We start from the raw sequence: 26,002 nt of genomic DNA, 5'->3' as shown, positions 1-26,002 counted from the left end.
CTCTGAAGCCATTGCCATTCGTAATCAACTGATTGCCATCTTATGTTCAGCCGGTATGGAATTTCGTAAATGGTCGTCAAACTCAACAGCGCTTCTGACTGGTATACCCTCAGCAGACCATGCAAATGTACTATACACATTCTTGAGTTTCAAAACCTTAGGTCTTTACTGGCATCCCAACAAAGATTATTATGGCTTCAAAGTAAAGTACACGTTGAATCAAACATGTACTACACGTTCTGTACTTTCCACCATAGCGCGTCTGTATGATCCTTTGGGCTTTATCGTACAGGTTCGTCTGCTAAGGTCATCATGAATAATATTTGGAACACAAAAATTCAACGCGATGACGGTAATTTGACGCCACTAGATTGGGATAAGGACGTACCACAGCACTGGCAAAGCTATATCGTCACGCTATCCAACGTAGAGAATATCAGAGTGCCACGATGGCTGGGAATCGATTCAGCGCAGAATACGTCACTTCAGCTGCACGGATCATCGTTGGCCTACGCTGCTTGTGCATACCTTCGCGTGGAAAACAAGAAAGGATTGGTGATTTCGCAATTGCTGACAGCTCGTAGCCGCGTAAGCCTTGGACAATCCCTAGGATCGAACTATCTGGACCAGTTTTGGCAACGAATCTCGCCAAATGGATTGGTGCACATTTACATAAAAGCGAGCCCATTCCCATTTTCTAATGGTCAGATGCCACAATCGTACTATATTGGATTAACGGTGACCCTGTCCGTTGAAAAACCTTTGTGGCCAATCGCGTCGTGCATATTTTGGAATTCAGCACACCTGCACAATGGCTGTATTTCCCCACATTCGACAATACCGCAGATTGTGCTACTCGTGTTTTACCCCTGATTAACTATCTACCCATTTTCTGTGGTGGAGCAGCCCTTCCTGGTTAACTCAATCCCCAGAACAATGGCCAACCAATTGCACTGTCTCACCAATGATAGACTTGGAAATGGAAGAGAAACCGGCCATACTGCAGACCAACCACGTTGTTAAAGAAGAAGCGTTTATTGCAAGATTTTCGTCATATAATCGATTGTTCTACGTTATGGCATTATATAAAACGTTTCTTAAAGAATTCTAAATCTAAATCCATTAATCGTCTTATAGGTCCGATATCAGTAACTGAACTGCAAGCAGCATTGGTCCACATAGTGCGTATCGGGGATCCCAAGACTCGCCAAACATTACCGAAGTCTACAAAACTGAGCCAACTATCGCCAATTGTGGATGAGGAGCAAGTTTTGGGGTTTTGTGGCAGGTTACGAAATGCTTTACATTTGTCAACAAGACAGCAACAGCCTATAAAATTGCCAGATTCTCACCATACAAAACAGCCATACAAGCATATTGAATGGTGGTATGGTTAATTTAATTACTTTAATTAATTAAATTAATTAATTAATTTAATTAATTAAAGTAATTAAAGTAATTAATTTAATTAATTTTATTAATTTAATTGATTTAATTAATTTAATTAGATCACGCTTTATTATTGCTACATGCAGGTCAACGGTTAAGAAGAATCCACGTAATCTGAAATCCAAATATATTAAAAGGGCCTTCATAACAAGTTGGTTCATGTAGCTTTAAAAGTGTGGACAGTATTGACACAATTCGAACGCTGCAGTTTGTGGGCGTAGTACTGCAGTAAAGTTGCTTCGCTAAAGAGTAGTAAGCAACAAGTAAAAAAGCTAAAGTCGGGTGTCCCGACTTTGAAATACTCTGTACATATGTTTAGAATAAATATAGAAATTAAAAAAAGTACGAGAATTAAAAAAAAAATTTTTGATCGATTTTACCTCTTTTGGTATTCGAACTCACGTAAAGGGTGTATAATTGCACATATACGAAGCAATTGCGTCTATGTGAGTGTATGTATGTATATGCTCGTACATTCGTCTGAGTAAACAAGTTAGCAGTCAACCAAACAGCAACATCAACAACAACAGCGGGCAGCGCTTGATCAGCGCTGCAGCAGCAAATATATTTATGGCTATAACTTCTTGTTAAATCAGTCTATCAAATTGAAATTGGCATACGGATACATAATTACTAACTGGGGGTATTTGCAAAATTACCTCTTATAGTCTCTGAGATCCAGGTGTTCATACGGACAGGCAGACGGACATGGCTATATCGACTCGCCTTGTCAACCTGATCAATAATATATATACTTTGTGGGGTCTGCCTCGCCTCCTTCTGTGTGTTACATACATTCGCAAAAAACTAATATAGCCTTTTACCCTTTGGGTACAGGCTATACAAATAAATTATTAAACACATTGCATTAAAAATGTCGTACGTTGGACCAGTCAGTTGCCATGTTCTTAATGGCGAATTCCAATCGAGTAACTTTATGACGATATAATAACCTTTCTGAATCTTTTGAAGTTAAATTATTTTCAAACTGTATTCGCATTTTTTTTGGTATCTCAACTCCTTTCAAAAACACGCAACATTTTCTATTATATTACTTATTCGAGTATATATATTAAATAAGATTAGATATGTATAGTATGTCGATATATTTATAGAGCGGACATATTTGATTTAAATACGTAATATCAGTTGTTTTTTTTTTTGTGCATCTTACCTCCGAAAACCTTCTTAAAACTTCAGTAGCTGGGTTTATGTGACTGGCTTCTTTCTCCTCTTCTGTAACATTTTTGGAGGTAATCTCAAAACATAATTTTTTTGTAGCATTTATGTCGGTTAAGTCAGTTGATTTCCTTTTTATAGCGTAAAGACAGTTACCTAAAATAAATTAAATACGTATTATACCATATTATATTAAAACGCTATACTGTATATTATTATCATATATGAAATTGTTGTTAAGCTACAAATGTTTTTTGGTAACTGTTAGAAAAAGCATGTTGGCTTTTAGCAATAACGTTATGATGTTTATTTAATTACAAACTAATAATGAGTGTGGCTAAGACCGACTGTTTTTGCTTCGCCGACAACAACAACAAAAGCGAGATCGAATTTATCGTGTGTTCAGTTGGAAAGGCAACAACACTGCAGCTGCAGTTGATAGGCTTGTCAATGAGGATCAGCAGACACATATTGTTGACGACCCTCCTAAAAACATGAAATACGCTATATTTTCCATGAATGAGTTTTACTATTCTAGCAAGTGGTTATCGCATGGCATCCTTAACGAACACAACGTCGCTGACCCACATGCACCACTTGGACTTTGCTAGAGAAGAGTAAGGTACTCCTCACGCAAGCGGTCGTAGAACACATACCTGTTGCAAACGTGATACGCACTGCCAACCATCTAAACGGTTATAATTCAGCTTTTTAAAATTGAGCGGTTTGAGCACACACAGAACAAGACATGGAAAGGCGTCAAAATATCTACAAAAAGGGTGCTATGCAAAAATGATCGAATTGGTCAAAATGGTGGTCGCCATCTTTACCGCTCCAACAATCCACCAAATTGCAGAGAACGAAGGGTAACGAGCCACCAATCGATATTATCTACCAGGCAATACTGATAAACTGCTTCCATGTAAGGATCCCACTAGATGGAGCGCTTTACTTGTAAAGTAAATAAAACCGCAATCATAGTAGCAATCATAGTAATAGAATCCCGGGGCATACCATACATCCAATTCCTAGAAGAAAGGTTTATAATACATATTTACATAATACATAACAACTGTAAATGCCCGATCGGCTTCAAAACATTCAAGCAAAGGGAAACGAACGATGGAATTGCATTTTCGACCATGCCTTATGACTGAAAATCCCTTGAGTCATTATATAGAAAAGCCAATTGAGCGATCCAAAGCAAAATCCGGGTACCATGATGAACATTCACTAAGGCCATGAAGCCTTACGCTATTTATACATTTGTAGATGTCTATTCCTTTGAGCACTTCTGGGTTGTTAGAGCATCACTTTGAAACTTAAAGATGCCATGGGACAGAATGATGGCCAGCTCTAGCCCCAGTCACTGAGGTGCATACAAAAAGAAAAGGCTAATAGAAAATTAATGCCGCTCCTTGAAGTAGAACTGGCAAAACATCGATCTGAACATCGATATATCGATGTTTGGGCAATATCGAAAAAATCAATGTTTTAGCTGCCAATATCGATAATCGGGTACTTTTTTTAAATTCGAAAGCAAAGAAGCAGGATGAAATATTCTAATCCCAGATTTTATATTAATTAATTGGATTTGAATAGTTTTGGAAGTAGTGGTGTTGACAGCGAACGTGGATGTAACGTGGACGCAAACAATATATAGATATCTGTAAAGTACACTTGATATATATATGTATGTATTTCAGAAATAAACACGTGCTGCCTTATTAAGGTAATGGTTGTCTGCTATGCATTGAAGCTTCTATAAATGTTTCCCTTTTATAGTTGCATCGAGGAACAACTGTGTTAGAAGGAATGAAAAAACATTGATAGGAAAGAAAATGAGCCATCTTTTTTTTTCGCGAGCAGTGATGATTCATTTAATTAACACAACATTATGTGCCACTGAACGCACTTTTAGCAAAGCTGGCTAAATTTAAACACAAGTAGTAAAAAAGCATCATCGTAAATAATTTGATATTTTTGAACAGAAATATTGATCTAACAAATAAAAGCAAAATGACATAATATCGATAGTATCGATGTTTTGGTTTTAAAATATCGAAAACATCGATGTTGGTGAACACAGCTTTACATTGAAGGCCAGAGAGGAACGACGGAACTCAATATCTCAAGTCAAAACGGCGCGTTTTAGCCAACGAGTGAAAGTATATGACCCGCTATGTTCGCTTAACTCAGTCTGTACGAACGTCGCTGTTATTATATTGCCCTTGCTGTATGCTGTGTGCCTTTGTGTGTGTGGATTCGATAAAATTTTGTTGCCAGTTTCTGTTGTTGGTGTTATCGTTATTTTTTCTACCACCTGCAGTGCATATATAGTGGGGTTATTGTTTAGTTGCTGGCGTTGACGTCGTTTGGCAAATAGGTTTGTGTGGTTTGTTTTTATACATAGTACCCGTAGGGTAAACCTAATAAACCCTTTAGGTTTGTGCAACATGCAGAAGGAAGCATCTCCGACCCTATAAAGTATATATATTCTGAATGAGCATGACGAGAGAAATGGATCTAGACATGTCCGTCCGTCTGTCTATCTGAATGAACGCCTGGATTTCGGAAACGGATGAGCGTACATTAACCATGCTTGGTATGCAGACGCTCCCAGTCTCTAGTCTATACGAGTTTATTTTATTTTTTTTATTTGCTTCCCTGTCCATATTTCAAAAGCTACATAAATCAAACACGGAAGTCCCACAGGGAAATAACCTACCGCAGACAAATTTCCAACAGTGAGTCATAAGCGCCTCTAGCAAACAGAAAACGAGTGAACTTGATAGTGCAGCTTGCGGGAGTATACTGGAGTGAAATTGTTTCGCTAATAACTTATCTTGGGGTCGTCAGCCAAAGGGTATGCCAAGGGGATTACGTGCAACCACCAAGCCAGGTGGTACGCGGCGAAATTGTGATACACCACTGGTAGTGCGACTATACTCTCCTCTTGAGAGAGCCGAGCGACAGCTGAAAACTCTTTAAAATTTTCCCCAATCCAAGGCGGAACAGATTAGACCGATGGCTGCGTGGCTGAATGGGTGCTCAGTCTCTACTATGCGAACTTTGGATACCTGCCGACCTCCAGTTTCAGATAGGCTTCCCGTCGTATACGGGCTATGCCACGAGTGACCCACCCCTTCTCGTCTACTCGTTGGAACTAAACTATGAATAAACTTAGTAACAACTAACAAAAATACTAAGACAAAAATGGCTGAGACTGGAGCTCGCCAAATTCTGGATGGTACCGCAAATCCCTCTTTAACAACAGTTATGAACCTAACTCTCGACCAGGATGGGAGCTACTCGTAGCGACCATCAAATTTGCCAGCAGTGCAGGCGGGGGCATATCGATAAGCCAATCGGTTTCCTCGGATTCTGGTGGTAAGCAAACTTCCTCTACTTTGGCTACAACGGTGGAGCAGCTAAGGCAAGCTGCTAAACCAGTATCAGCAGCAGAGGTAACCCGGTAAACCGCCATTCTGGTACTTCGGCAATGAAGCCACCACAACTAAAACAGTCGTACTGCAGAAGATCTCACTACTCCGGAGACGTCCCCCGACGACCATAAAATGGTGGAATAGACCCAGACACAGATCTGCCCCGAAAAGGCAGAGATCTGCATAAGGTTTGACGCCAACACCAGCCAAAAGGACTCGACCACAGCCGCTTACCCGCTCCTTCGCCGAGGTGGCCAGGGATAAGATCCTAGTTGGTGTTCTAGACATGGGCAACAAAGAGGGTCTAATCCCCCGCCACTTGTGGCCATGGATGGAGAACTAGCTCTGTAGCTAGCGGCCCTGTGGCTGCTTCCTGGAGCACCTGGAAAACACCACCACCACTTCCACCAAGATTCGAAGACTTCGGATGGTACCAAGAAAGAGTCAAGGCTGAGACATATATGAAGGCAATCGCATCCCTGGCAGAGATCTACCCAGGTGTCAAGTTCGTAGCCGTGGATTGGTGCGAATACCAGACCCAGGGCGAGGATCTGGGTATTATCAAAGCCGGAGGATCCAGACCCGATCCTCCGAATTTTCCAACTCTGTAATCCGCAACTAAAGACGGACAACTGGTGTGTGGCCAAGGTAGAGCAGACAGTGGGGCCCACACGACAAGTCGTCCTTCACATTTAGAGCCATAGAAACTGAAAAAGAACGGGAGCCGTGGCTTCAGCAAAAGCACAACGGGGCATCTACATCTAGAGCAGCAGAGACAGCCCACCAACATACAGTTTTAGTAACGGAAAGAGTCCTAAAGCTTACATTTTTAGTGAAGTAGCAACGCAAGCCAGATACGCTAGTTTATATATAAATATCTACTTGTGTTTTAAATTTCATCCAAATCGGAATATTCTAAGAAACAATTTCACTCTAGTACTACGCCTGCAAACTGCAGGATCAAGTTCGCTCTTCTATTTCTTTTTGCTTCTGCTAGAGGCGCATATAATTCAGTGACGGAAGTTTGTCTAGGTATAGGGTATTCCACTGTCGAGCTTGCTCGACTGTAGCGTTCTCTCTTGTTATTTATTTATTTTCCGTTATTTTGAATCGTGCTAAATGGAATAAAGTCGTGGAACAATAAATAACATTATTAATCTTCAAACCGTGCTCAATGAAAACCGTGTAAAAAAATATCCTGCAAAAATATAGAATTCTTGTGAATTTTGTTTAGGTATGTTGAAAATGTGGACAGTATTGGCGAACTTCGGTTGCGGGGAAAGTGGGTAAATCAAAAAATAAAATAAATCCGTATAGACTAAGGATTAGGAGCGTCTGCATACTAAATTCATTATTATACCCTGTTTTCAAAAAGTAGAAGGGTATACTAGTTTTGTGTGTTTGTTGGTTCACGGAGAAGGAAGCGTGGCAGACCCCACAAATTATATATATTATTGATCAGGATGACAAAACGAGTCGATATAGCCATGTCCGCCTGTCCGTCCGTCTGTCCATCAGTCTGTCTGTATGAACGCAAATATTTCAGTAAGTATAAGAACTAGGACAGCCATAAGGATACCATAGGATAGCTTGGTATTAAAGTTCCTATAAGCCCAAGACAGATCAAGTTTGTTTATTTTTTCTGATACTCTGTACATGAAATGTGCAAGAGTATATTAGGTTTGCGGGAGGTGAAAAATGTAACAGGCAGAAGGAGGCGTGGCAGATCCCACAAAGTATATATATGTCAGCATGACTAGACTAGTCGATCTAGCCCTCTCTGTCTGTCCGTCTGTCTGACCGTCTGTCCTTCCATCTGTCCTTCCGTCTGTCCGCCCGTCTGTCCGTCCGTCTGTCCGTGATCTCAGAGACTATAAGACTTAGAGACACCAAATTTTGCACAAAGATGCCTTATGTGCGTACACTATACAAGTTTGTTCCACTTTCCCCCTAAGGGGATTTTTCCGTAACGCCATTTGTATAATCGCCTATATTTCGGAGACTATAAGAACTAGAGACACCAAACTTTAGTCCCAGATGCCTTATGTGAATGCGCAGAAAATGTGTATTTTGGAATTTCCCACCACCCCCCTCTCCGACACAAATAGCGATTTTCTATAATTCCCGTAATTCTTTAAATTTCAAATCAAATACCCCCTGTAAGTGATTACGCCAAGTTTCATTATGATCGACAGCTTTAACAGGAAGTTATAGCCATAAATATAATTGCTGCCCAAGCGCTTCCCGCAGCTGTTGTTAATGTTGGTGCTTTGGTTGACTGCAAACATACAGGCACGAAGGGACACTATGTGTCTACATAGACGCAATTGCTATGTAAATGTGCAATTATACACCCTTTACGTGAGTTCGATAGAGTTAAAATCGATCGACATTTTTTAGGAAATTTTCTTATTATTCTAAACATATGTACAGAGTATTTCAAAGACGGAACACCCAACTTTAGCTTCTCTACTTGTTAGGTTAGGTTAGGCTGCGATGGCTGCGGTATTGTTCACAGCCGCCCACTTAGGCCAAAGGAGGCCCGTTTCGATGTATTTATTCCCTATTGATTGAGCTGGCCCGCTCCAAACCAACTGGAATAGTTGAGGAATTTAAGCTCGCAATATCAATACTGGGTATTTTTGCTAGATTGCTAAGAAATAGTCTTCGCCTGCTTAATCAGAGCAGTGAGCAGTGCTCTGTGCTTTCCTCCTCTTCTACGTCTCTGCAGCTTGGGCAGAAATAATTATATGGGATGCCAAGTCTGGCGGCGTAACGGAGGCTAGCGGATTGTCGCCTCCGCCGCTTTCTTGTTGGTTTGCTCCAAGTGCTCTCGGAAGAAAAGCCGCGTGTCCAGGCTAACTCCCAGGTAGGTAATGGAGCGTTTGGAAGGCACTATCAGACCGCCGATACGTATGTGCGCCTGTTCTACCGCCTTGCGGCTGCTGATTAGTACTGCCTCGGTTTTGCCTACCGCCAGTTCGAGTCCCACTTCATTCAGCCACCTCGTAACCCTTTGAATGCAGTGTTTGCACGCGTCTTCAACGGTTCTGACTTCTTTTGCGACGGAAACAATTGCTACATCATCGGCGTACCCCACTAGCTCCGTGCCCGGTGGAAGGTGGAGACGGAGGACACCGTCATACATGACATTCCATAGCAGCGGCCCGAGGACCGACCCTTGGGGAACACCAGCGACGACATAGTGGGTTTTGGTACCACACAACAACCTGAGTGTGCGGTTACTAAGGTAGCTCCTAATGGATCGCACTAAGTACGTGGGGACGCCTTGCTCCACCAGCGCGTTTAGAATGCATCCCCAGCCTGCCGAGTTAAATGCGTTCTTTAGATCCAGGGTCACCACCAAGCAATATTCCTTGAATCCGCCTCTCCATCTGCTACCAGAAATCGCATTAGACGCGATGTCCACTACTTTACCGATAGGATCTAACGTGGACCTCGACTTCCTGAACCCAAATTGGTTAGGTGAAAGACCGATAGCTGCTTCAATCCTAACGCATAATAGTCTCTCCAGGACCTTTCCGATTGAGTCTAGGGGACAGATCGACCTGTAAGATGAGGGATCTTCAAGTGGTTTACTTGCCAGGTTTTGGAAGCAGGACCAGGTTCTGTATCTTCCAGCATTCTGGGAATATGCCTTCCCTAATGCACTTCCCAAAGAGAGAAGCGAACGCCTCAGGCTGCATACACAAAGCCAATTTAAGGGCGCGGTTAGGTATTGCGTCCGGGCCCGGTGCTTTGTTTGTCTTAAGACTGCGAGCAGCTAGGAGCACTTCCTCTGTGCTGACATCGTCAAAGGCTGCTTCTGTAGTGGGGATCCTCGCAGGCGTCTCCGGTCTCGTAGGGAATGGAGTCCCAACAATCCGATAGAAGTTCTCGGCATCCAGGGGGGCATCACGTCCACCACTATGGATTCGCTTCACGATCAGCTTATATGCCTTCCCACAGGGGTCCTGCTCGGCGGAGTCACACAGCTCTAAGAAGCAGTGTCTCTTGCTTGCTGCGATTGCCCTTTTTAGCGCACGCCTAAACTCCCGGTACATGTCCTGCCTGATCGAGAACGAGGGCGTACAGCGTGCTCTTTAGGATACTCTCCTTGCCCTGATGCATAATCTCCGTAATTCGGCGATTTCGTTGTTCGTTGTGATGGCGCCGGAACGAGCAGCGTCTGGCCATGCTAGCATCGCATCCTGCTCTGATATGGGACACGGCGTCTAGAGCCATACTCTGCGGGTCACCGGAGAGGCGAAAGCCGCTGACGGCGCTTGCAAATAATACTGGGCAGAACGACTCCATCTTGTATGCCACGTTGGCGGGCGGTGGATTTAGACTGATGCGGGATGTATCACCAAATGTGAATACTATAGCCACATGGTCGCTTGCCGCAAATCCATCGCTAATAGACCACCTGATCTGGCTATGCAGGGAGCTACTAGCGTATGACAGGTCTATTATGGATCCGATACGTGCCCTACTGAATGTTTGTTGTGAGCCAGTATTCAGTAGTGTCAGATCCAGTCCTGAGAAGGCTTCCAGTAGTGTACGTCCACGCGCGTTAGTGATACTGCTGCCCCATTCGACTGCCCATGAGTTGAAATCTCCGCCTATTATGACGCGACTGCGCCCCTTGGCATCGTTCACCAGTGCGTCTAGCACAGCGGCGAACTCCGACAGAGGTAGGCTGGGTGGGTCGTAGCAGCTGTAGACCCACAGGCCGGCAACCTTCGCTCTCACAAAGCAGTGTCCCGCTTTGGTTTCTGAGTAAGCGAGCGTTCTAGAATCCGAAAGCCATAAAGCAGCCTTACCAGACAAATCCACGGCCCATTTGCTGCTACTGTAAGTTTTATATGGCTCACTGAGTATCGCAAAGCTAATATTCTCCTCCCTAACGGTCTGCAGCAACAAGTCCTGTGCTGCAATACAGTGGATAAGGTTTAGCTGCAGAAACCTTAACATCTTAGCTGTCGTACGGTCTTCTTGTATGCCGGGCATTTAAAACTACCAGTGGCGTGGTCTGTAGATGGTAGGCTCTTCTTCGCGCATAATGCGCATCTAGGGCTATTTGAGTAGTTTCTGGCTAGGTGCCCCTTTTGCCTGCACCTGTAACAGGTGTCCTTTAGATCCTTTCTGCCGTCGGCTGTCGGCTACCGAAACCGAGACACTTATAACAACGTGTTGGCCGAATCACCCCACGGATACGGCAGATTACCCAGCCAATTCGCACTTTGCCAATTTCCATGAGCTTCCTTCCCTTCTCCGCTGGCAGCGATAGTACGGCAATTTGTTGGCCACCGCTCACCTTACGGATTGACTTCACCGCATCGGGCCCAATGCTACGGTTCTCAGAGGTCGTCTTAAGCGCTTCCAAGATCTTATCCATTGTGACTAGCTCATCTAGGTCCCTGATCTCGAGTTGGGCCTCTTCTACCAATGGCTTGACAACTGCCATACCTTGTAAGGCCGCCTCCACGGCTTCAGGTAGCTTTCTGACATTGTGCGTCGGTGATCTGATCAATTGTAAGAGCAGGCTACCATTACCCGTTCTTCGTTCGACGTCGTTTTTTAAGGACTGTCATTCTGTAGCCGATTTTACTGCCTTCAGGATGACGGCATATTGGGCATCCCCATCGCCCTTGGCTAAGATGGCATCCGGCCTGCTGGGCTTCACTCGAGTCTGGCGCTGGACAGTCGTCCAGGGGTCGGCCTTGGAAGCGGGAATGGCAATTTCCTTCACTACCTGTGCAAAGTTCTGCGGCAGATAGTCGGGGGCCTGCCTGCTCAGACTCTGTAGTGTGGTGGAAAGCTTATGTTCGTGCATTTTATATTTTTTTTGGCGGGGTCACGCGCTGGTTGCTCCTGGGATCCCTAAGCTTTTTAGGGGTACCTGTTTGAGGGTGGTTAGACGCTTTAGGCCAGGGCTCTGCAGCCTGAACGTCAATTCCGCTACAGTGTGGCTTAACTCCGATGCTTGTCCATTCTAACTTGCTGCATGTTGAACTGTGCAGCCTCAATATCTCAGCAAACAGCTCTTTGTCCTGCTGGTTGACATGGCGCTTGCTTTGGCCTTCGAAGAGGCGGCAAACCGACAACAGGCGTGAGCTCAATTCTTGCATCTCTGCCAGAGCCGGTGGCTGGACAGAAAGGCCGCTAGGCGCCACTTCTGTCGGCAGAGGCGTTGTCGGCAAAGGAGTTGCCAAGGGTGTTCGCCGGCTCAGATGGGTTATCTGCGCTAAGAGTTGCGGCAGGTGACCATAGAAGATCAAAGCTCTGATGGTGGGACTGATGGTGGAGCCGACTTTGGTGAGGATCTGGCCACCAGAGACCTACGCGCAAAAGGGTTCACGCCTGCTACCGCCTCGTTTGTCTCAAGCCACATTTCTTCACCCAAGGTTGCAAACGGTGGGACATTAGTAAGTAAACGAGGCGCCTCCAAGTAGGCCTTTGGTTGAGTAGCCCCGCTAACGACAAGCACATTCTGGTTCGTTCCCTGTAGCTGCTGAGTACCTGGTGGCTGCAGCCCCTGCAGTTGCATATCGGTCATCGAGGTGGGTTCTTAGCGAGTTCCCTCGGTGGCCAAGTATTTCTTCTTGACGGGATGGGGGTTATCCCGCCCCAGCTTGGTCGCCAGAGCCCCTTTTAGGTACACCGCCGGCGCGGTAGGGGTTGCATAACGGCCTGTCCGACCTTTGTACCAACTCGCTAGAACTGCTCGAGTAAATTCGAAGAATTTGCTCCGAATCCCTAAAACTATGCTGCAGTGTATTGGGTGTATGGGGACGCTTTGGCCCAATTGCCTGACGACCGTAAAAGTATGCAGGTGCAGGCGCCCCCTGTAGGACAAAACCAACCGGCTGTCGATAAGCCAGACGCAACACAGCATCAGCTGGCCAGTGGCCAGCTGAAGCAATGCAACTATGCAGTCGACCAAGCAATGGCAGAGAAAACGTGGGCGGACAATAAGAAAAGAAAAAGAAAGAAATCGCGCGACCCGTCGACCTGCCCAGCGCAAGTGTAGTACCTTGGCGGTCAAAGGTGAAGGTACAAAGTCCAGCCGGGAGGATCCTATTCAGCAGCAGCCAATATACTCAAGGAAGGTATCTTACCAATCCTTGTGAGGCGATGGTAAGTGACGTCAGCGCCTTAGCTCTCACCAGATAACTCGCAAAAGAATTTATTGCAGCCGACTTGCTACAGTACACGAAAGGAAAACCCACGACCGTTTAAAACACACGCCCGTTTGCTTTCACTTTTACTATCTTTTTTCCGTGTGTGTGTGTATACTTAGTTGTCCCTATTTGATCTTTTGTATTGTTTGTTGTGCCTGCATTTGTAAAATGCATATTTTGAAAATCCTTGAACGCAAAGTTGTAGATTTAGTTACATAGATTACAGTCCCCAAATTTGAAAAAATTTAAAACACAAACTTTTCATTTGAAAACGTGAATAAATATTAAATCCCCAATAATTCAAGCTCCACTACAAATATCGAAAATCCGAGTATGCAGTTTTGTTTGTATTCTTTTATAGATTAAAAAATAAAAAAGTTGATTGGTGGAAAACTGAAGATTTTTCAAACAAACTTTGGAGCTCGTTTTCCCCCCTTGGAACCTCGTATTTATTAAAATCCTTTCTACACTATGATAGGATACTTAAGCCCAAAACTTCAGATTCATAGCTCTTGCCGTTTTGGGGTGTTGACGTGGTTTCCTTTTGTGCCCCAGCATTTTTTTTACATGAAAACTCCCATATTTCAGTCCCCAAAATTTCAAGGAATCAAGTAAACAGTTTTTTTTTGGAATTTTTCTGAGAGTATACAAACTAAGTTTGAAGTTAATCAGATGAAAATTATAGATTTTTCATACAAACGCTGGAGCCTGTTTTCCCCCTTTGGAGCTGGAATTTTCCAAAAGCCTTCTTAGTGGGCACTTACACTATGAAAGGATACTTGAGCCCAAATTTCAGCTTCCTAGCTTTTACCGCCAATCAGTCACTCAAGAAAAACTGTTTTATATATATATATAGATATATGCACTGCTATTGATCCAGGAATTTGTGTGTTAAACAACTGGAAAACAACAACAAATGTTGGAATCGCTAAGGCAAATATCAAAATATATAGTCAATATCCCTGACAGCTTTTCACACAAGTGAACGAGTTTTTTTTCACTTCTGGAGAAATTTTATAAGCGATGAGCTCGACTTCTTAGCTCATATATTAATGAGATTTGAATATTGTTTTCGTTTTTACATTTATTGGTTGTAACATTAAATATCGATGATGAAACATCGATAATGGAAGCGGCATTTGAATGCAGCGTACCATAACCAACCAGAAAGCAGGTTTTGGTCTTTCTTTTCTAATTTGCAATGAAAGAAGACGGAAGCAGGCGCCGCAGGGCCAGCGGCCCTTTGAGGAGATATTCCATCGCTCCTGTCGTGCATATAGGCTGTGCTGCCTCGCGGTCGAGCGTAATGCCCTACGCAGAGATGGCGTCACCGTCGCACTCGTACCATCAGCTCTCGAGCTCCGGTGGATTGTGCTCGCCTCGTTGTCCAATAAGCCGCGTCGTCTCACACGGTCCTGAACGCACTGCATACGCGCAGACCGCCTAGGCGATAAGTCACTGGGCGAGGTGCTCGCGGAAGGATTACCTAGTATCCAGTATGGCGCCCAAATACATAATTGCACGTTTAGACGCCAACACCAGGTTGCCGATGGTTACGTGCGCTATCTCCACTACTTTGCGGCTGCTTATTAAGACAGCCTCCGATTTATGAGTTGCCAGTTCTAAGTTCCACTGAGTTCATCCAGGCTTTAATTTGCTGATGGCAACGTTGCATTTGTCCTCGACATCTGCTAGATCCGCTACTATGGCCACGTCGTCTGCGAATCTCACCGCTTCCGTACCTGCTGGTAACATTAGCCTCAAAACGCCGTCATACATTGTATTCCACAGGAGTGGCCCCAGTACTGAGCCTTGAGGCACTCCTGCGGAGACCTTGTGCGTCTTAGTGCCAGTTGACGTTTCGTATATTAGCACCCTGTTGCTAAAATAGCAACGAATGCATTGATAGAGGTACTCGAGGATACCTCCAAGTGCGTCGAGTATGGTGCTCATCTCATGCTCATCTCGCAAGCATCCTGAAGATGTGCCAAAGCTACCTGCGCCATGCTGTGGGGGTTCCCGGCCAGGTTCAGTGGAGGCAGAGCTTCCGAAAATGCAGCAGGGTTAAACGTATTGATGCGATACGAGTACTCCGTGCGCGGTCCATGCCGCTGGCGGTTCGACCTTTCACCAACCGTGCAGACTATTGCCTCGTGATCACTAGCCGTATAGACGTCGCTCATAGACCACGACGCCGAGTTGAACAAAGAGCTGCTTACGAACGTGAGATCGATTATAGAGCTTGAGCCGGCTCTACTAAATGTTAGTTCGGTGCCTGTGTTTAGCCGAGATATATCCATGCTTGCGAAGTTTTCACGCAGTATACAGCCACGAGTGTTCGTACAAGTGCTGCCCCAATCCACCGCCCATGCGTTAAAGTCGCCAGCCAAGAAATTTCTACGGCGATTCGCTGCGTCGATCACCAGCTCGTCATTAATCGTCAAGCTAGGAGGCAGGTAGCAACTGTAATTCCACAGGCCGCAAACTTTTGCGCTCGCAAACGTTCTACCTGCACGTACTTCATCCAAATGGGTCCCTCGGGGTCCGCAGACCCATAACGCAGCCTTACCAGATTGGTGAGTGGCCCATCTGGGGTCTTTCGGTGATCTATAGGGCTCGCTCAGGAATGCCAAGTCCACCGAGAGCTCCTGTGTTGTTTTGTGCAGCAGGTCTTGTGCCGCACTACAATGATTCAAATTCAGCTGGATGAACTTCAGTGTTTCGCCTGACGCACAGCTTCTTTAAACGCTGGGCATTTGAAGCTGCGGTGGCGTGGGGATAGTTCTGTAGTCATTTCCTACAGCATACCACACATTTTGCGTCCTTACTACAGGTCTTTGCAACATGGCCCTTCTCGCCGCATTTAAAGCAGTTCCCTTTTAGATTCTCACTGCTAGTACATCTTCCTGCCATGTGGCCATAGTCTAGGCATTTGTAGCACCGCATAGGGTCAACTATGGTTCGCACGAGGCATATGACTCATCCGATCCGAATCTTGCCCAGGTCCAAAAGTGACATGGCTTTTTCAGCAGGCAGTGCGAGCACTGCAGTTTGCTGTCAACTACGTGCCTTGCAGATCGACTTTACTGACAAGCAGTCCAAGCTGATGTTCTCCACTTTTGCTGCGATCGCTTCACATATCTCCTCTTTGGTAGTGAGTTCATCCAGGTCACGAATTTCTATTTTAGCTTGTTCGGTCAGGGCTCTAACGTCTGCTATGCCATGTAGTGCAGCGTATTCTCACTATGGGCTGGGGCTCTACTTAGCTGCAATAGTAGGCTGCCATTTGCCGTTTTGCGCATGCCTTGGACATCATCGCGCATGCTTTGTAGGGTCGGGTCCGCTTTGACCACCCTCAGCAAGTCAGAAAATTAGCTATCGCCTATGCTTTTGACAATAATCGCCTCTGGTTTGGTGCGTCTCCTTTGCCCGCGACCTTTCACCTTTGACCAGGCGCTCTTCTTGGCGGTTGCCGGCTCCATGCTTGGCTGGCCGTCTTCGCCTCAACACCGAGCTGCGCAAAAAACCTATCTTCTCATCATCTACATCCACTACTGCAGTTGTTTTTTTTGTTTTGTTGTAATCATTGTTATTGGGTCCCAACTTGGATCCGTTATTGCTGTTCGTGCGTGTAGTTGTAGTGATCCCGTGGGTGCCTTTCTATGAGTGAGGTCCACGCGAGGGTTGACTTTGCTCTTTATGGGAAACAAAGTTCAGAGCCAGATCGGCACTAGTCAGGAATATACATCTGAGCCTACACAACCAAATAAATGGCGACGAACAGCAAGCGTTACTCGAGGCCTGCCATGGTTTTAGTGGGACGGGGGCAATGGTGGCATTAACCTACGAGCCATTTCGGTACGTACTTAGGTCGCAGAATACCAACATCGTCAGCTCGAATCGTCAAAAACATAAGGGGCTTCCAGTATACCATACGTAGCACGCTACTGGGCTCGGTGCTACGGAGAAAGTGATATTACGATGTGAGCGAGGCGACATACATGTTGCTTCGGGAGTTGAATCCCACGAGCCCCGTTTCTATGTTTTGGGCACGCCGTCAGTGCGTTAGGGGTCGGCTCGGCCAGTTCCGTGGCCTGGGTGCCCATTGCAACTCCTTTGCGGGTCATCTGGAGGCCAACGCTTCAACTGGAGGATCAACGTAAGAAGTGCCTTAAAGTAAACTATTATATAGTCGACGTATGGAGGCTTGCATTTTTGCATGCATCTACAAAATGTCGCTACTAGGTATATTTCCTCTACGGAGCGCCATAAAAAAATTTAAAATTTCGTAAAAATTCTAGAATTGTGTCGGCTGGTCACCGTATTTAATAGAACCACTATTTGCGGAGTTTGAACTGGCTCCTGTGGTTCGCTGTCGTTCCGCTGTAAGTTCCGCCAGGAACCACCTGTGGACTGGCTCCAATTGGAAATGAATCAGTTCCCATATGTTAGTAGCCGCGCTTCCTTGCAAAAATAATAGTGGTAATAAAAAAAAATTATAAAATTTTAGTGACTTCCACTAAAGGAATATGCAATACTCCGAAAGTCGCCACAGCGACAATCCCGTGGGAGGGAGGCAGCTAGCGTGTCAAATCAGGCCATATGAGTGTTTTCACCGACTGGAGAACATCAACAAGAGCGCTCGCGCCATATTGAGTGCCAAAAGCTCAATTTCTGAAATTGGCTCTGTTAAGGGAAACTATTGCCGCCCTCGTCTTCTGCATTTTAGGGGGCTCCAGTCCGCGCGTTGGTCTGAAGGGATCGATGCACCTTTCGGGCTACAAAAATGCTTGATCTTACCGGATCGTCGCCTCGCCGGCTCGGAGTACGACTGATTCCGAAACGCTCTCCATCCACCTGACGAAGAATGGCCTTGCACGCAGTCCGTCGGGCCCAGACTGTGTTACCGCTTCTCATGGTATGAGCCGCCATAATTCTACAGCTAGCAGTGCGAGGAGTGGAGTTGAACTTCTTCGGCGCCTTCAGGACCCAACACTACAACCTCACCGGACTCATGTAAGCAGCACTGATCCAGGTCACTATAGATATTTTTAGCACTTATTTGCGCCAATTTCCCGCAGGAAGAACAACATTATGGGGAGCTCAAAAATCTGCGTCCTCAAGCTACTGCACTCACAACGTAGACCTCGAATTTATTAAAATCCCTTCTACACTATGATAGGATACTTGAGACCAAAATTTCAGATTCATAGCTCTTGCCGTTTTGGGGTGTTGACGTGGTTTCCTTTTGTGCCCCAACATTTTTTTTACATGAAAACTCCCATATTTCAGTCCCCAAAATTTCAAGGAATCAAGTAAACAGTTTTTCTTGGAATTTTTCTGAGAGTATACAAATTAAGTTTGAAGTTAATCAGATGAAAATTATAGATTTTTCATACAAACGCTGGAGCCTGTTTTCCCCCTTTGGAGCTGGAATTTTCCAAAAGCCTTCTTAGTGGGCACTTACACTATGAAAGGATACTTGAGCCCAAATTTCAGCTTCCTAGCTTTTACCGCCAATCAGTCACTCAAGAAAAACTGTTTTATATATATATAGATATATGCACTGCTGTTGATCCAGGAATTTATGTGTTAAACAACTGGAAAACAACAACAAATGATGAAATCGCTAGGGCAAATATCAAAATATATAGTCAATATCCCTGACAGCTTTTCACACAAGTGAACGAGTTTTTTTTCACTTCTGGAGAAATTTTATAAGCGATGAGCTCGACTTCTTAGCTTATATATTAATGAGATTTGAATATTGTTTTCGTTTTTACATTTATTGGTTGTAACATTAAATATCGATGATGAAACATCGATAATGAAAGCGGCATTTGAATGCAGCGTACCATAACCAACCAGAAAGCAGGTTTTGGTCTTTCTTTTCTAATTTGCAATGAAAGAAGACGGAAGCAGGCGCCGCAATGCTCCGCCGCTATATGGAAACCGTAATGCTCGGCCCGATTTGGTGGTGGTGTAAGATGGTCACGGTGTTTCTTTATGCATATAAAAGCATTTCTACATAAGTACTTACACCACCATAAGCACTTCTTGTGCTTTTGCATTTGTACGTCAAAGTTCACATAAAGCTTCCAATGCAGTGCCAAAACGGGAAAGAAGAACAACTACGAATGTTGCTTTATTAATGTTAGGTTGCACACAAGTTTCCCCTTACTTTATTTTTCTAAAAAAGAAAGGCACACGCACACAAGGTAACGACAAATATGACATCTATATATATAAAACAGTTTGTCCTGACTGACTGACTGATTGGTGATCAACGCACAGCCCAAACGGCAAAGGCTAGGAAGCTGAAATTTGGAATCAAGTATCCTTTCATAGTCTAGGACCCCACTAAGAAGGGATTTTGGAAAACTCGAGCTCCAAAGGGGGGAAAACAGGCTCCAACGTTTGTATGAAAAATCTACAGTTTTCATCTGATTAACTTTAAACTTAGTATGTATACTCTCAGAGCAATTCCAAGAAAAACTGTATACTTGGTGTTTTGATATTGTTTTTGGGGCCTAAAATATGGGAGTTTTCCTGTAAAAAAAAATGTTGGGGCACAAAAGCAAACCGCGTCAACAGCCCACAGCCCACACGGCAAAAGCTAGGATGCTGAAATTTGGGCTCAAGTATCCTATCATGGTGTAGATGAGCACTAAGAAGGGATTTTGGAAAATTCGAGCTCCAAAGGGGGGAAAAATAGCTCCAAAGTTTGTTTGAAAAATCCGCATTTTTCAACCGATCGACTTAAAACTTAGTTTCTAAAATCAATTAAAGAATACAAACAATACTGCATACTCGGTTTTTTAAATTTTGTTGGAGCTTGAATTATTGGCGTTTTAATATTTATTCACTATTTCAAATGAAAAGTTTGTATTATAAATTTAGTCCGATCGATTTAAAATTTGGATAATGTAATCTACGTAAATAAATCTACAACTTTGCATTCAAGGATTTTCAAAATATGCATTTTACAAAAGCAGGCAGAACAAACAATACAAAATACCAAACAGTTGGGGACAACTAAGTATACATACACACACATACAAACAGCTGTTCGTGTAGTTGCGTGCAAACGATTGAAATAGCCAAAATGTGAGACACTAATGTGTGAATGTCCATAGATACATATGTATGTGCACATCTATGTATGTACATATGTATCTACATATGTATGTATGTATGTGCATTCGTCTTGCACTGACAGAGCAAGAAATGTTAATTAATTGAAAATTATATAATATAACATTTTTAAAAGTAATTTTTTCTTTGTTTAGTAATGTATACATTGGGCAATCGAACACAGTTGTTTGATTGAAAAAATAATGCTCTAAAAACAACAACAACTGCAAGTCATTAGCTCGCTCTTCTTCTTTCGTTTTGACCATTTAATGTTAATTGCAAAGGCAAAACGCCAAAATGTTACAGTTACCGTCGCTAGGCATCGGCTGCGTAAGCGATAGTAAAGCACAAACCGAATAACGGAGCTACGCATATTCTGCTTCGCATTGCGGGCAGATGTATGTATATATGTATATGATTTGTTCTTATTGATCTCAATAAATAATTCGATTTCATTATTTAAATATTCTGCTTATTGCATTCAAACTTCGACATTTTGATGGTATCGGTGCCAGTGGTTTTTGATCGTGGCTCATCGCTGCACGGCATTGACACGAATGCCGTGTTTTATATTCCGAGTTTGTGCGTGGCCGTACTGACTCAATATGGCACGAAAAGACTCAAATGTGAATTTAAATTTGGACTCAAGTATCGTTTCATAGTATCTATCATATCAGCACACTAAGAAAGGGTTTTGGAAAATTTTAGCTCCAACGGGGGGAAAACGAGCTTTAAAAAATATTAGTTATAGTGGTCATGTTCGTTTAACGAAATAGTTTGTCAAGAACAAAAATGTAACGGACTACTGAACAATTTTTTGTCAAGAACAGAAAATGTTCATTTAAATACCTTAAATGCCTTCCTACTGGTAACCTTTAAGGTGAAAACATATGGGTAAGTTATGCACACACAAAATAAATACAATTGGAAACATATTGGGCCGGGTTAAGACGGGCAATACCTGCTAGTAATAAATACTCGTATAATACAAAGTCGATTAATTGATATTTACTTACCATCAATTTTAGCCTTGTTAAAAGCGAAAGGACTTTTTGAGAGTTGCTTCAGGACACCTTTGAATATGTCTCCAATTGAACGCGTAATAAATGAGTTTTTTTCCAAAAATTTAATTATAGCGGCATTAATGCGATAAAAAATTTCAAGGGCTTCAACTGATAAAGTTGTTGGATTGTTATGGTTGATTTTAATTGGATACGTAGCACTACATTCATACAAATAATTCGAGGCCTACAAGAAATAAATAGAGTTAATTAATGGTTTAAGGATGTGTATGTATATACTGTATGCTTTATTTAATAGTTTGAAAATATGTATCTACAGTAATGAGTTGCAGTTTTAGCAACGATACCTCGCTGGCCAGGTAGCAGTCGGCCCATGCCGAAAGGCATTAAATTAATATTATTTTTAAAACTAAATTTCTCTGAAATTCGGCAAATAAAAACAAAAGAAGAACGCTATAGTCGAGCGAGCTGAACTCTTAAATACTACCCCACAAAAAAATGTATTAATGAAATTTTAATTAATTTAATTAAATATAAAACATTTAACACATGCATATACACATACGTTAACATTTGTGTACAATTTACATCAGCATACATTTACATCAAATAGTGTCTAAGCGTGTTTGTGTACTTGTCCATATGTATGTATGCAGCACAAAGTTGAACCAAAGCAGCAACAACAACAACAGATGCGGGTAGAGCTTCGATACAGAATATATACACTTTATACGTTCTTCCACGGCTCCTTCTGCCTGTTACATACATTCGCACATTTAAGGTATTTCTAAAAAACATATTCCGTTACATTTTTGTTATTGACAAAAAAATTCGTTAGTCGTACACACACATGACCACTATAACTAATATTTTTTTAAGCTCATTTTCCCCACCTTGGTGCTTGCATTTTCCAAAAGCCTTTCTTAGTGCGAATCTACACTATGATGGATACTATGAAAAGATTCTTGAATCCAAATTTAAGCTTTGGGCTGTGCGTTGATCACCAATCAGTCAGGACAAACTGTTTGATATAAAGAGATAACACAATGTCTTAAGATAGGCTATATGCAACAAAGGGGAATAATTATAAGAGAATATCCTAATTAGAAGGAGGCGTGGCAGACCCCACAAAGTATATATACTATTGATCAGCATGACAAGACGAGTCGATCTATTTCTGTCTATCTGTCTGTCTGTCGACTGTCTGTCCGTATGAATACCTTACCGGAGGCTTAAAGAGCTAGAGACACCAAATTTTGCATAAAGAAGCTTTATGTGTATACGCTGTGGAAGTTTGTTTTATTTTTTTGATTTTCCCCCCTATGGGGGTTTTTCCGATTTTCCATTCGTATAATCGCCTATATCTAAGAGACTATAAGACCTACGGACACTAAATTTTAGTCCCAGAGGTCTCATGAGAATACGCAGAAAATGTGTATTTTGGAATTTCCCTCCCTCCCCCCTCTCCTCTGCAAATCGCGATGTTCTCTAACTGCCGTAATTCTTGGAATTTTGAACTAAAATTTTGCAAATACCCCAGTTAGTTCACTATGATAGACCGATTTAACAAGAAGTTATAGCCATTATTACTATTAAATGTGCAATTATACACCCGTTACGTGAGTTAAAGTACCAAGAGAGCTAAAATCCATTAAATTTTTTTTTCTTAATTTTTATAATTTCTATAAATATTTTACACATATGTACAGAGTATATCAATGTTGGGACACCTGACTTTAGCTTTTTCAATTGTTGAATACAATAGTTAATTTTTCGTAGGTGGGTGTTGGTTTGGACTCCGATTTTTTAAGACTGAGTGATTTGTCAGCGTTATCATTAACCACGAAAGCAGGCTTGAGTCTATCGATGGAAATCGCTACTTCTTTACTATCTTTCTTGACAATAAAGACACGATAATTTTATCTTAGTGATAAAAAGATCAGCATTAGCAGCATTACTGTGTTCCATATAGTATTTCTGCGGCAGACGCCTTCAAATCGTGTTTGTAGCATGACCGGAATCCAAGTAGCACAGTAGGTAGTATTTCCGTCCAGGGAAAATCAGAATGGCACATAAGCGCTGTTTTGAAACATTTCTGCCATCGTTCAATAGGGCCATTTGATTGTGGATGATAGCGCCCTATCATGAATATGTTGTCACCAATCAATTTTATAATTTTTGCTTCAGGCCAGCGTGAAAATCGGTCAATTATCGTTAAACAATAACGAAAACCTTGTTAAAGTGGCAATACGGCTATGTCCGTGTAATCATGCTCAGACGTGTTGTCGGGAACGCCAATTTTTCGAGGCTGCAAAGTAATATAATAAGTCTTTGTTCATATGGCCAGACATATTCTTTCCATATTCGGACTTGCTGTAAGTTCCAAAGATCTTAAATGTAAACCGTGTATGAGCGAACATATTGTGTTGTGCCGCAACCCCAATTGTGCCAACATAGGATTGTTAATAAGTGCACAAATCACATAGGTATTTATTAACATCCAATTCCACATATAATTTGCCTATACACGCTTAAGTTGAGACACTACACACGGTGCGCCTATTTGTATTCCTATCTCTCTCTCTCTCTCCCTCAATTATCCAAGCCGTGCACTAAACACAAAATTCAAAGTATTAAATTGCATCGCTTTGCTTGCTACCATCTATTGTTTATTTGCTTCTGCATTATTATATTGCATATAAGATTTCTGCCCAAATAGCAATATTATTCCTCACACAGCCCAAACCAGCTACAATTATATATTTTTTGGGCTTCTTTCGTTTGTGTTGGTCGCTAGACTTTGCAGCGCTTAAAATAAGCTGGCTCCTCTGCCCGTCCACATTTTCACCACGCCTTCGCTCTTCGGTCGTTCTTATCGCTCTCTGGCGCTCACACCCATACACATACACACAGAAAAACGTCTCGCTGCAGCAGTGCCTTGGCGGCGTCAGTTTGAACGCAGATGAAACAATAAGCGTGTTGACTGACCGCCAGCTGTTCCTCTCCGCAGCGTTGATGCATACGGACCGGGTGTTGCGATTTTTATGTATGCTCCTGCCCTTGCATTTTTTATACTCTGTACATGAAATGTACAAGAGTATATTAGGTTTGCGCGAGCTGAAAAATGTAACAGGCAGAAGGAGGCGTGGCAGACGAGACGAGTCGATCTAGCCCTGTCTGTTTGTCCGTCTGTCCGTCTGTCCGTCCGTCCGTCCGTATGATCACCTAGATCTCAGAGACTATAAGAGATAGAGACACAAAATTTTACAAAAAGATGCCTTATGTGTGTACGCTATACGAGTTCGTTTTATTTTTTTGATTTTCCCCCGCCTCACTTCCCCCTTATGGGGTTTTTCCCGATTTTCCATTCGTATAATCGCCTATATCTCGGAGACTATAAGACCTAGGAACACCAAATTTTAGTCCAAGATGCCTTGTGTGAATACGCAGAAAATGTTTATTTTGGAATTTCCCTTCCTCCTCCCTCTCCCCCGCAATTGCTACCATCTATTGTTTTTTTGATTCTGCATTATTATATTGCATATAAGATTTCTGCCCAAATAGCAATATTATTCCTCACATAGCCCAAACCAGCTACAAAGTCCGGACACCCGACTTTAGCTTTTTACTGTTTTTTCTTTTTAAATTTGTGTTTTTTGTTTTTGTGAATTCCGACACTCAACTATTCGCGTTCTGTAGCCCACATATATATTTGGATATCTCCGTTAAATTTGTTTCGGCACTTGGGCGAAATTTCAACATATATTTTAATAAATTATATTTTTCCCTCGGGATTATTTGCAAATTATACATAGTTTGTACAAGCGTTTATTTTGGATCCAAGACCGGCGTTGATTAAAATACATTTTCCCCTTTTTTGCCTGCGCAAACTATTTATATATTTTTTTCTTTTCGCAATAAAAAAATAAATTTTACGAAAGCAACTCTAGGCTTTCCATTCGTATTGCCATACAATATAATCAGTCCAAGTCCGTTTTACAAGGCTTATTATGCCAGCAGGGTAAAACTTCAGAGGGACAAAACATAGCTGACCCATCTTCAAAACCAGCGCTAGCTACGCTAAGTGTTCCATCCGCCTCAACGTCAAGGGCCGGTCCCACTCAGTCGCTCACAGCAAGCGCGAGTTCCAAGGCTTCTGTTCCCGAAGCCACGACTGCTCCTACTGAGAAAAAAAGGACTAGATCCGTATCTCACAAATCCCGATCCTCCGGCCAAATGGCGCTCAACACTTTTCTCCTCGTGAGCGACAAATTAAGTGCTTTCCAGGCTACTATGTCGGCTTCCTCGACAGTAGAGTCACGCCTGTATGTTCTCAATATCCGGAGAGACCAGGTCAAGGCGTTATGGGCCCAAATAGAGCAGGAGTGCAATCGATGCACGACACCATTAAGTGCGGTGAGCACTGAGGAAAGTAGGCATGCAGTCGTCCTCAAGAAGTACGAGCACTGCCATCTAATTTATGAAAGGTGTGCAGCCAAGCTCAGCGAGAGCATTGACACCCTTTCCGACGCCAGTAAGCCACCTAGCCAGCTCTTACTGTCGATTCATCTTTCGATGAGCAACA

At 43.0% G+C, this 26,002-nt stretch overlaps 1 protein-coding gene across 4 annotated transcripts in view; it reads right to left on the bottom strand.

The window, feature by feature from the left end:
- The window catches only part of LOC115630798 (calcineurin-binding protein cabin-1-like), a 285,450-nt gene that overhangs the window by 77,468 nt on the left and 181,980 nt on the right, over window positions 1–26,002 (bottom strand). For all 4 annotated transcript variants that reach the window (XM_030527455.1, XM_030527459.1, XM_030527457.1 and 1 more), the window contains 2 exons: window positions 21,412–21,643; window positions 2,624–2,784 (listed from right to left, as the gene is read on the bottom strand). In XM_030527455.1, the coding sequence (XP_030383315.1) occupies window positions 2,624–2,784; window positions 21,412–21,643 (393 nt within the window). The remainder of the gene's footprint in view (window positions 1–2,623; window positions 2,785–21,411; window positions 21,644–26,002) is intronic.

This window comes from Scaptodrosophila lebanonensis, unplaced genomic scaffold (assembly GCF_003285725.1).
Source record: "Scaptodrosophila lebanonensis strain 11010-0011.00,11010-0021.00 unplaced genomic scaffold, SlebRS2 tig00001410-arrow-pilon, whole genome shotgun sequence".
In the NCBI taxonomy this organism is placed as follows: Eukaryota; Metazoa; Arthropoda; class Insecta; order Diptera; family Drosophilidae; genus Scaptodrosophila; species Scaptodrosophila lebanonensis.
This window is presented reverse-complemented; position numbering and strand designations above follow the sequence as displayed.